The 13,120-nt window shown below is 39.6% G+C and overlaps 1 protein-coding gene across 1 annotated transcript in view; it reads left to right on the forward strand.

Annotated features, from left to right (window-relative positions):
- BTBD8 (BTB domain containing 8) overlaps positions 1–13,120 on the forward strand; it is a 104,513-nt gene that overhangs the window by 17,438 nt on the left and 73,955 nt on the right. The window contains exon 3 of the mRNA XM_032867121.1: positions 11,466–11,701. Within this exon, the coding sequence (XP_032723012.1) occupies positions 11,466–11,701 (236 nt within the window). The remainder of the gene's footprint in view (positions 1–11,465; positions 11,702–13,120) is intronic.

Below are 13,120 nucleotides of genomic sequence, written 5' to 3' on the forward strand. Positions count from 1 at the left end.
GGTCTTATAGTGCCCTATTGTGCTGTGCCTCCTGTTCACCAGAGCCTGGCTCTTCAGAGATATCTTTTATATGTGGTGAGTGTACCCTAGTGTTGTTGCTGAACCACATTTACCTTCAGTCTAGTTGTCTGCAATGGCTCTCTTTGCTTGTTGTGAGCAGGATTTGGTCCCTTTGTTGTTAGTGGGCCTGTCTGGGGCTTCCTTGGGCTTAACTGAGTCAGACCAGCCATTTGCCAGAGATGCAATGGCATGGAACCACAGGGGTTTTCCCCATGTTGTCTCCTGAGAAGCTTTCATTGGTGGGTGAGGCCTGAAGTGAGACTTGATGTCTGTCCCCAGCCCACTGCTGGGGCTGCATTTAGGATTGGTGTGTGTTGTTAATTTCCCGTCTGCTAGGGCAGGAGTCACATTGAAGTGTTGCTGGCTTCTGTCAGTGGCTTGCACACTGCCAGAATTATGGCACTGCTTTGGATGGGCTTCAACCAAGGAGGTATTCAATGGGGCAGGTCTGCATCAGATTGAAGGATGGGTGTGAGTAGGTCTGTGTCAGTCAGTTGTGGGTCGAAGTCTGCAGCCCCTGGGGAAAAGTCCTGCCGAGGCTGTGATGCTGAGGGCATTTCTGCAGGAGAATGAGGGTGTGGAGCATGCTTTAGCATATACGTGGAGAGTGTACATGCTCTGCTTATTCCCGCAGGTGCCTGTGTATCTAGGCATTAGTGTTGGGGAGGGAAATGGTCCTGAGCAGCTGTTTGTTCTTGGAGAAGTTCCCTAAGATCCCTGCTTCTCCAGCACACACTCTTGAGATTAATGAATAAATCCCCTTCCCATATACCCTAGATCACAAACTCCTGCTTTTATGCTGTATTTCTCCTGGCTGTTTGTTGTGCTCGCTCTTTAAAGAAGGGGGCTTCTGGCTATCCCAGAGCTCTGCTACTGATTTTTTAAGGTTCCAGATGTTAAGCCCCACTGATTGTTAAGTACATATGTTTTTCAAAGCCAAATGTAATGGGGATCATCTTTCTCATGTGGCTAGCACATGGCCAGTGTCTGATCCTCTTCACACCCATGGCATCCCTCTCTCCCATAGACAGTCCCGAGTGCCATTGGCTCCTGACAGCATCTCTGCCCTTCCTGCCCTTTTTGATGGGTCTCTTCTCTACATTTAGCTGTGGAGAGTCTGTTCTACCAGTCTTCACTTTGTTTCCTAGGTTATTACACAGATGTGGGTGTTATCTAGTTGTATCCATGGGAGACATGTGCTCAGTTGCTCTTGAATGTAACTCTTGGTAATTAAAATTGCAACGTAGGTCATGTTTCCAATACTGTGGCCTCTTGGTTCCTTTAATTCTTGTCTTCCAGTAATCTCGTTCTCCATGCTACCTCACTACCATGTCAAATCCTAAATCATGTCATTATCAATAACTGCAATCCTCCATAATCTTGATTCCAGATATTTCAACTTCTAACTTCTACTTCCCATCTCTCTACCTCACTCCTATAAAACTCCCAAATCTAAAAACTTAGTGATACTCATCAGGACCTGCAATGACTCTTACCACAGTTTTATTGTCTTTTATCCTCTTATATCCTTATTTCTATCCTTACTTAGTTTAAATATTTTTATCTATCATTATATCACTTCCTTTACATACAGCTTCTTTTCCCTTGTCCCCTCTAAATTTATCTTATATGCACAGCAAAGCCCCAACCTTAAATCCAACTGTTTAACTACTTCACTCCTGCATTCACACAATTAAATGGCAGGAGAAAAACACATGCTATTTGATCTCACTTTATTTATTTTTAATTTTTAATTTTTTAAATTTCTTTTTAGTGTAACAGAATTCATTGTTTATGCACCACACCCAGTGCTCCATGCAATACCTGCCCTCCATAATACCCACCACTAGGCCCACCCAACCTCCCACTCCCCGCCCCTTCAAAACCCTCGGATTGTTTTTCAGAGTCCGTAGTCTCTCATGGTTCATCTCCCCCTCCAATTTCCCTCAACACCCTTCTCCTCTCCATCTCCCCATGTCCTCTGTGTTATTTCTTATGTTCCACAAATAAGTGAAACCATATGATAATTGACCCTCTCTGCTTGACTTACTTCACTCAGCATATCTCTTCCAGTCCCATCCATGTTGATAAAAAAGTTGGGTATTTTCATACTTTCTGATGGAGGCAGTGGCCATTGCTGCTATGAACATTGGGGTACAGATGGCCCTTCTTTTCACCACATCTGTATCTTTGGGGTAAATACCCAGTAGTGCAATTTCAGGGTCATGGGGAAGCTCTATTTTTAATTTCTTAAGGAATCTCCACACTGTTTTCCAAATTGGCTGCACGAACTTCCATTCCCACCAACAGTGTAAGAGGGTTCCCCTGTCTCCATATTCTCTCCAACACTTGTTGTTAAGTGTCTTGTTGATTTTGGCCATTCTAACTGGTGTAAGGTGGTATCTCAATGTGGTTTTGATTTGAATCTCCCTGATGGCTAGTGATGATGAACATTTTTTCATGTGTCTGATAGCCATTTGTATGTCTTCAGTGGAGAAGTGTCTGTTCATGTCTTCTGCCCATTTTTTGACATGATTATCTGTTCTGTGTGTTTTGAGTTTGAGAAGTTCTTTATAGATCCTGGATATCAGCCTTTTGTCTGTACTGTCATTTGCAAATATCTTCTCCCATTCTGTGGGTTGCCTCTTTGTTTTGTTGACTATTTCCTTTGCTGTGCAGAAGCTTTTGATCTTGATGAAGTCCCAAAAGTTCATTTTCACTTTTGTTTCCTTTGCCTTTGGAGACATATCTTGAAAGAAGTTGCTGTGGCTGATATCGAAGAGGTAACTGCCTATGTTCTCCTCTATGATTCTGATGGATTCCTGTCTCACGTTGAGGTCTTTTATCCATTTCAAGTTTATCTTTGTTTATGGTGTAAGAGAATGGCCGAGTTTCATTATTCTACATATAGCTGTCCAATTTTCCCAGCACCATTTCTTGAAGAGACTGTCTTTTTTCCGCTGTATATTTTTTCCTGTTTTGTCAAAGATTATTTGACCATAGAGGTGAGGGTCCATATCTGGGCTCTCTACTCTGTTCCACTGGTCTATGTGTCTGTTTTTATGCCAGTACCATGCTGTCTTGGTGATCACAGCTTTGTAGTAAAGCTTGAAATCAGGCAACGTGATGCCTCCAGTTTTGTTTTTCTTTTTCAACATTTCCTTAGCAATTCAGGGTCTCTTCTGATTCCATACAAATTTTAGGATTATTTGTTCCAGCTCTTTGAAAAATACCAGTGGAATTTTGATCAGAATGGCATTAAAAGTATAGATTGCTCTAGGCAGTATAGACATTTTTTTTTAAAGATTTTATTTATTTATTTGACAGACAGAGACCACAAGTATGCAGAGAGGTAGGCAGAGAGAAAGAGGAGGAAGCAGGCTCACTGCTGAGCAGAGAGCCTGATGCGGGGCTCGATCCCAGGACCCTGAGATCACGACCTGAGCCGAAGGTAGAGGCTTAACCCACTGAGCCACCCAGGCGCCCCGGCAGTATAGACATTTTAACAATGTTTATTCTTCCATTGATCTCACTTTAAATCATGGCCATGAACCTCAAGTAGGCACTTAGTGCTGTCAGTCATACTGTATGCAGTCATACATTATTTCCCTAGTCCCATTTGCTCTCCTTCTCTCCTAGATAATTTTATATCTTCTTTTTGTTGAACCTTCAGCTGTTCTTACCCCATCTTCATTCTCACTTGATGACCTTTCCTTATATTTCACTGAGAAAATCAAAGCAATTAGAACTTTCACAAACTGTTCCCACATCTATTCATTTAGTTGCATTTACACCATATGGTTTGTCTTTTCCCCTGTAACTATTGATGAACTGTCAGTGCTTCTAAAACCATTCCCTCCACTAAAGCCATTTTCACCCTATCTCTTTTCTTCTATCGAGGGACATTGCTCCAGCACTTTTCACTTTCCCAAAAGAAGTTTCTTTTTTTTTTCTTTTGGATCTTCTCATTGGTATATAAACATGAAATTTTATTCCCACTTTAAAAATAACAGAAGCTGGGGCGCCTGGGTGGCTCAGTGGGTTAAAGCCTCTGCCTTCGCCTCAGGTCATGGTCCCAGTGTCCTGGGATCGAGCCCCACATCGGGCTCTCTGCTCAGCAGGGATCCTGCCTCCTCCTCTCTCTCTCTGCCTACCTCTCTGCCTACTTGTGATCTCTATCTGTCAAATAAATAAATAAAATCTTTAAAAATAACAGAAGCCTTTCCTGACCTCATTTGCCTTCCATCTAATATTCTACCAGCTAGTACTCTAATGCTCTGCACCCTTTTATATTAAAGCTCAAGAGTTATCTATTACACTGTCTCTAGTTCCTCTCCTTCTATTCTCAGTCTTTTAAAAACTGAGATATAATTCACACACCTTAAAATTCACCCTTCTAAACTGTATAATTCAGTCATTTTAGTATATTTACAGTGTTTTGCAACTACCACTAGTCTCCAATTCTAGAATATTTTCACCATCTTAAAAAGAAGTTTCATGGCCCCAGCAGTCACTTCCCACTCTCTCCTCCCCCAGTTCCTGGCAACCAATAATCTAATTTTTGTTTTTATGGTTTTGCCTATTCTGGGCATTTTATATAAATAGAATCATGTACTATATGTCCTTTTATGTCCTGCTTTTTAAACTTAGTGTGATATTTTCAAGGTTTATTGATGTTGTAGTGTTTATCAGTTCTTCATTTGTTTTCATGGCCGAATATTTCATTGTATGATGGATAAAGAGTCATCATGGCCATCCTCAGGTTTGTTGATTTGTTAGGAGTCTAAGACTTAGCATATGGTCATATTCTAGGCTGTGATTTGCTACAAAAGAAATAAAGAGAAAAGGCATGTGAAGTGAAGTCCATAGGAAACTAGGCACAAACTTCCAAGAGTCTTCTCCAGTGGAGTCACACAGGACATGCTTAATTCTCCTAGTAATGAGTTATGACAACACTTCTGAAATGTTGCCAACCAGGGGAGCTCATTAGAAGCTCAGTGCCCAGGGTTTTTACTAGGTGCTTGTCATGTAGGCACCCTGTGTCTATTGTGCATCCATATTCCAGACCCCTGGAAGGAAAGCAGGTGTTAAGCATAAACCATATTATTTGTATAACTCTTTGTATAAATAGTTTAGGTACAATGAACCATGCTTGTCATTTATAGAATGCCAGGAACACTGCTGAAATCATTTTCCCAGATACCAGCCAAGGGCCAACCTTATAATAAAGTCTTTTAAAAGATAGTAGTCAGGGGGCGCTTGGGTGGCTCAGTGGGTTAAAGCCTCTGCCATCGGCTCAGGTCATGATCTCAGGGTCCTGGGATCGAGCCCCGCATCGGGCTCTCTGCTCAGCAGGGAGCCTGCTTCCCTCTCTCTCTCTCTGCCTGCCTCTCTGCCTACTTGTGATCTCTCTCTCTCTGTCAAATAAATAAAATCTTAAAAAAAAAATAAAAAAAATAAAAGATAGTAGTCAGGGGCGCCTGGGTGGCTCAGGGGGTTAAGCCTCTGCCTTCAGCTTAGGTCATGATCTCAGGGTCCTGGGATCGAGTCCCACGTCGGGCTCTCTGCTCAGCAAGGAGCCTGCTTCCCTCTCTCTCTCTCTCTGCCTGCCCCTCTGTCTGCTTGTGATCTCTGTCTGTCAAATAAATAAATAAAATCTTAATAAAAAAAAAAAGATAGTAGTCAGGGCTGCTATGTTAAATCTCTTCTGTGCATATGGATATACCATATTTTGTTTATCCATTCATCAGCTGATAGACATTTGGGTTGTTTTGGCTTTTTGGCAGTTGTGGATAATTCTACTGTGAACATTCATGTACTGATTTTTATGGGAACATATGTTTTCCTTTCCCTTGTCTTATATACCTAGAAGTGAAATTTCTGGGTCATATGGTAAACTTTTGAGGAAATGTCAGACTCTTTCTAAAAAGGCTATACCATTTTACATTCTTACCAGCATGTATGAGGATTCCAGTTTCTCTACATTCTTGACAACACTTGTTATTGTCATTTTGATTATAGTCACCATAGTGGGTGTGAAGTGGTATCTCATTGTGATTTTGATTTGTATTTCTCTGATGGCTATTGATGTTGAATATCTTTTTATGTGTGTATTGGCTATTATATATCTTCTTTGGTAAACTCTATTCACATTCTTTGCCCATTTTAAGTTGGGTCATTTGTCTTTATATTATTAAATTGTTTATATTTTTAAATTCTTTATATATTTGATATTATGTACATAGTATCTATATATGAATTTTATTCTGGGGCACCTAGGAGGCTCAGTGGGTTAAGAGTCTGCCTTTGGCTCAGGTCATGATCACAGTGTCCTGGGATTGAGCCCTGCATTGGGCTCCCTGCTCCATGGGGAGTCTGCTTCTCTCTCTACCCTGACTCCTGCTCATGTTCTCTTTTGTGTATCTGCATGCGCTTTCTGTCTCTCTCTCAAGTATATAAAATCATTTTCAAAAAAGAATTTTGTGGGCACCTGGGTGGCTCAGGTCATGATTTCAGAGTCCTGGGATCGAGTCCCACATTGGGCTCTCTGCTTGGCAGGGTGCCCACTTCCTCCTCTCTCTCTCTCTCTCTGTCTGCCTCTCTGCCTACTTGTGCTTTCTCTCTGTCAAATAAATAAAATCTTAAAAAAAAAAAGAATTTTGTTCTATGTAAAAGGATTTTAAAATTCTTTATTTGTTCTAGATATAAGTCTCTTTATCAGGTGTGATTTGCAAACAGTTTCTCCCATTCTGTGAGTTGTCTTTTAACTTCCTTCATAGTGTCTTTGAAAGTACAAAAGTTTATAGTTTCTATGATTTTCACTTTCTTTCTTTCTTTTTTTTTTGTTACTTGTACTTTTGATGTTATGTGTAAAAGACCATTGCCTAATCCAAGGTAATGAAGATTTATACCCATGTATACTTTTTTAGTTCTTAAATTTAGATCTTTTACCTATACAATTTTTGTATGTATTGTGAGGCTAGTATCCAGCTTTGTTCTTTTGTATTTGGATATCCAGTTGTCTCAGCATCGTCTTTTGAAGAGACTGTTCTTTTCCTGTTGGATTGTCTGGACACCTGTAAAGGAAAAACATTACTGTGTGTTTACTTTTAATACTCTACTCATAGAATAATTCACTTCTGTCCCTTCTGGTCACCAAATGTGTGGGAGTTTTCCTCCACACCAAGCAATTCTCTGAGGTTCTCCAGATACCAGCTGGGTGTTCTACCCATTTAATTCAATTCTGACGCTACCTGGAGATATTATTAGATCCCACAGGTTAAGGGTTCAGTCCCATAAGACTGCCCCAAACCCTTTTCAGACGTCAGTTGCAAGTCCAGGGTGTTCCCTGTGCTTCTGCCCAAAAGCTGTGAATTGTATGTTCCCATGACTCCTTTCTCAGGTTCAGTTAATTTGTTAGAACACAGATCTCACAGAACTCAGGAAAAGATTTTACTTACTAGATTGCTGATTTACTATAAAAGGATGTAACTTAAGGACAGCCAGATTGTGGGGGAGGGTGCCCGGGTTGGTCAGTTGATTGGGCAACTGCCTTCAACTCAGGTCATGATCCTGGAGTCCTGGAATCAAGTACCACGTCGGGCTCCCCGCTCAGTAGGGCATCTGTTCTCCCTCTGACCTCTCCACTCACACATACTCTCTCTCTTATTCTCTCTCTCTCAAAGAAATAAAATCTTAAAAATAAAAACAAAAACAACCAGATGGAAGAGATGGAAAGGGTGAGTATGTGGAGAGGGGTGTGGAGCTCCCATGCACTTTCTGGGTGCACCATTCTCCCAGCTCCTCCATGTGTTCCCCAACCCAGAGGTTCACTGAATCCCATCCTTTAGGGTTTTTATGGAGGCCTTATTACATAGGCATGGTGGATGAAATCATTGGCCGTTGATAATTAATTCAAACTCTTGCCAACCAGCCCCTGTCCTTGGGAACTTTCCAAATGTCACCTAGCTCATTAATGTAAACTCTGCTGTGGTTCAGAGGGCTTGTTATGGAAGAGAAAAGCCTTCCATTCCACTTCTAGCCCTCTGGCGCTATTTCAGGAACTGGGAACACAGCTAAGTATTACAGCAAAAATGTCTCTATAACTCTTGCATGGGAAATTACAAGGGTTTTAGGAGATATGTGCCAGGAACAGTGGACAAAGACCAAATATATATTTCATGTTATAAATCACAATATCACAACACTGTTGTCCAATGCCTGTATATGTAGTTGTAGACACTTAGTTCTCTTCCTCTAATCTATGTTTATCCCCGTGCCAGTCCCACATAGTACAGATGACTATAGATTTGTAGGAAGCTTAGAATTTGGGAAGTGTGAATCCTCCATCTTTGTTCTTTGTCAAGGTTGTTTTGACTATTCTGGGTGCCTTGCATTTCAGTTTGAATTTGAGGACTGACTTTTTGGTTTCTGCAGCAAAGTAGTTGAGTTTTGATAGATACTGCATTGAATCAAATCTGTAGAGCAATTCAGAGAGTATTGCTATCTTAACACTCTTAAATCATCTAAAATGTGTTTGCCTTTATAAAATTGCTTTCAGCTTTGTTTTTTATAGCTTTTGAATATACAAGTCTTATGCTTTTTTTAAAAAAATTTTATTTATTTATTTGACAGAGATCACAAGTAGGCAGATAGGCCCGGGGTGCGGGGGAGCAGGTTCCCCGCTGAGCAGAGATCCCAATGCGGGGCTCGATTCCAGGACCCTGGGATCATGACTTGAGCCAAACGCAGAGGCTTTAACCCACTGAGCCACCCAGATGCCCCAAGTCTTACGCTTTTTTGTGAAATATATTCTTAAGTATTTTTTCTTAACTCACACATTTATTAAAAAAAAAAATCACAAAACAAAGTTTGATCCAACATACCCCATTCATCAAATTTTTACTGTATTTTATGTTTTTGTTTTGTTTTGTTTTGTTTTGTTTTTTTAATTTTATTTTTTATGAACCTATAATATATTTTTTTCCCTAGGGGTACAGGTCTGTGAATCGCCAGGTTTACACACTTCACAGCACTCACCATAGCACATACCCTCCCCAATGTCCACAACCCCACCCCCCCAACCCCCCTCCCCCCAGCAACCCTCAGTTTGTTTTGTGAGATTAAGAGTCACTTATGGTTTATCTCCTTCCCAATCCCATCTTGCTTCATTTACTCTTCTCCTACCTCCTTAACCCCCCATGTTGCATCTCCTCTCCCTCATATCAGGGAGATCATATGATAGTTGTCTTTCTCCAATTGACTTATTTCGCTAAGCATGATACCCTCTAGTTCCATCCACGTCATCGCAAATGGCAAGATTTCATTTCTTTTGATGGCTGCATAGTATTCCATTGTGTATATATACCACATCTTCTTTAACCATTCGTCTGTTGATGGACATCTAGGTTCTTTCCATAGTTTGGCTATTGTAGACATTGCTGCTATAAACATTCGGGTGCATGTGCCCCTTCGGATCACTACGTTTGTATCTTTAGAGTAAATACCCAGCAATGCAATTGCTGGGTCATAGGGTAGTTCTATTTTCAACATTTTGAGGAACCTCCATGCTGTTTTCCAGAGTGGTTGCACCAGCTAGTATTTTGTTTTTTTGATGTTATTGTAAATAGTACTATTTTCTAATCTTGTTTTAAACTGCTGATTTCTAGTATTTAGAAATACAGTTGATTTTTGCATATTGATCTTGTATCCTGCAACCTTGTAGAACTTGTGTAACAAATAGGTTTTGGGTTGGATTTCCAGGGATTTCTATATACGAGTTTGTTACCTGTAAATAGAGATAGCTTTGCTTATTCCTTTCCAGTCCAGATGCCTTTTATTTCTATTTCTTGCCTAATCCCCAGCTAGAGCCTCCAGTTAAACGTTGAATAGAAGTAATGAGAATAGGCAGGCATCCTTTCTGATCTTAAAAGGAAAGTTTCCCATCTTGTATCATTAAATATGATGTTAGCTGTGGGTTTTTCATAGATGTTCTTTATCAGGTTGAGGGCATTCCTTCTATTCCAAGTTCGTTGAGTGTTTCTTCCTGACAGGGTGTTGGATTTTGTTAAATTCTTTTTTGCATCTATTGAGGTGATTGTGTATTTTTTGTCCTGTTGATATGCTGACTTAGTCCTGCTAAGAGAACTAAATTGACAAGGTTTTATGATGTCTTTGGGCTGCTCTAAAAAAAATACTACAAACTGGGTGGCTTATTAACAACATTTATTTCTCACAGTTCTGAGGGTGGAAGTCCAAGACCAGAGTGCCAGCATGGTAGGTTTTGATGAAGACCCTGTTCAGGGTTGTAGATGCTGACATCTCACTGTGTCCTCACATGGTGGAAGGAGGTGAGCGATCTTTTTGGAGTCTCTTTTATAAGGGCACTAATCCCATTTGTGAGGGCTTCATCTAAGTTACCTCTCAAAGGCCTCACCTCCTACCAAATATCACATTGGGCATTAGGTTTCAACATACAAATTTTGAGGTTCTACAAACATGCAGACAATAGCATGCGATGTATAACATTGATTTTTGTTTGTTTAGTTACTCTTGAATTCCTGAGATAAAACCCAGTTGGTCATGGTTTATAATCCTTTTTACATGTTGCTAGATTCAGTTTGCTGTTACTTTGCTAAGGAGTTTTTTCATCTATATTAATAAGGAATATTAGTCTACGGTTTTCTTTTCTTTTGGTGTCTTTATTTGCTTTTGTATCAGAATAATAATGGCCTCAGAATGAGTTAGGAAGTGTTCCTGCTTTCTGTTTTTTAGAAAAGTTTGTGAAGGATTGGTGTTATTTCTTTAAGCATTTGGTAGGTTCACCAGTGACGCTTCCTGGTCCTGGATTTATTTTGGGGAAAGTTTTTGACTGCTAATTCAGTATCTGTGGTTCATATAGGTCTGCTCAGATACTCTTTCTCCTTAAGTCAGGTTTGGTAGTGTGTGTCTTTCTAGGAATTGTCCATTTTATCTAGGTTATCTAGTTTGATGGCCTTGTATATATTCCTTTCTAACATTAAAATATTTCATAGACTACTTTTAAAATGCTCTGCTCTTTGAGATATTTTTCCAGTTACTTCATATAAAAGTGGTTTTAAAATTATGTAGTTGAGGTGTGCCTGGGTGACTCAGTGGGTTAATCCTCTGCCTTCGGCTCAGGTCGTGATCTCAGGGTCCTGGGATCAAGCCCTGCATCGGGCTCTCTGCTCAGCGGAGAGCCTGCTTCCCCTCTCTCTCTGCCTGCCTCTCTGCCTACTTGTGATCTCTCTCTGTGTGTCAAATAAGTAAATAAAATCTTAAGAAAATAAAATTATGTAGTTGTATTATATGGAAGCAGAACTTGGGAAACTAGCTTTGAAGAATCACCACCATTATTTTCATTAATATTTTACATTTTCTTTTAGGATTGTATATTCATCAAATAGAAGCCTAAAAAACTATGAAGAGGAAATTCTTAGGAAAAAGATAGTAGAGAGGAGAGTACCACAAAAGAAGCAGGACTTCAGTTGTGGAAAGTACACTGATAATGATGGAAGATCATCTGTAGAGTTCTTAGATAAAAAGTCATCTCCTTGTTCTCTTCTGAAGCATGCAGTTCCCGAGGATATCAGTGATGGAGAGGACAATTTAATTTCCACTGGTAAGGCAGTTTTTTGGTGGATTTTTATAAAATTTTAATGCCATGAAAGTAACTATATTCTGATACAATTGGAGAAAAACATACTTCAAAAATCAATTCTACTGATTTCTTTTTTATAGGTAAATGAAATAAAAGTAAATGAAAGTAAATGTAATAAAAGTAAGTGAAAGTAAATTTTTTATGGGTAAGTGAAAGTAATACTATAGTCAACTCCTAGTTTTCCCAAATAACTGGAGATGGGGTTATTATGAATAAATTCACAATTCTCCTCTTAAGCCTCCATATGTCATCATCATCCTTATTCTAGTCCACACCAATAAAAACTTTAGCAGACTATAGATTCAGTTCTGTTATAACACAATATATGTATTTCTTAAAAACAACATGCAGCATAAAAATCACCATTATTTTTTGTCATGACACAAAAAAATTACTGACAATTTTGTTGTGATACATTTTAAAAAGATAAGAATCTAATAAAAATGGTCTGGTTTTATACATTAAATTGTTAAGAAATACATAAATACTACAATAAATATGGTAGTTGACCTTGAAAAAGAACTTGAATTTGCTTGTTGAAGATAGTGTCAGAAGGGTTGCAGCAGCTGGTGCAACCACTCTGGAAAACAGCATGGAGGTTCCTCAAAAAGTTGAAAATAGAGCTACCCTATGACCCAGCAATCACACTACTGGGTATTTACCCTAAAGATACAAATGAAGTGATCTGAAGGGGCACATGCACCCAAATGCTTATAGCAGCAATGTCCACAGTAGCCAAACTATGGAAAGAACCTAGATGTCCATGAACAGGTGAATGGATAAAGAAGAGGTGGTATATATATACAATGGAATACTATGCAGCCATCAAAAGAAATGAAATTTTGCCATTTGCGACGACATGGATGGAACTAGAGGATATTATGCTTAGCGAAATAAGTCAGTCAGAGAAAGACAATTATCATATGATCTCCCTGATATGAGGAAGTTGAGATGCAACATGTGGGGTTTGGCGGGTAGGAAAAGAATAAATGAAACAAGATGGGATCGGGAGGGAGACAAACCATAAGAGACTCTTATTTTCACAAAACAAACTGAGGGTTGCGGGGGTGGGGGGAAGAGAGAGGGTGGTGGGGTTATGGACATTGGGAAAGGTATGTGCTATGGTGAGCGCTGTGAAGTATATAAACCTGGTGATTCACAAACCTGTACCCCTGGGGCTAATAATACATTATATGTATTATGTATTAAAAAAAAAAAAGAAGTGTTGCAGCTTGTGAACTGTTGTGAATTGGCAGAAGGAGGATGTTAAGGACATAGGAATAAATATAGATATAAGTTAGATGATAGAGATACAGTACTAGTAGATATTCTAGCAAGAGACTCAAGATCTCTGGTTTAATTATTATTTATAGAGCATCG

This window comes from Lontra canadensis, unplaced genomic scaffold (assembly GCF_010015895.1).
Source record: "Lontra canadensis isolate GAN:19392208 unplaced genomic scaffold, GSC_riverotter_1.0 scaffold33, whole genome shotgun sequence".
Lineage (NCBI taxonomy): Eukaryota > Metazoa > Chordata > Mammalia > Carnivora > Mustelidae > Lontra > Lontra canadensis.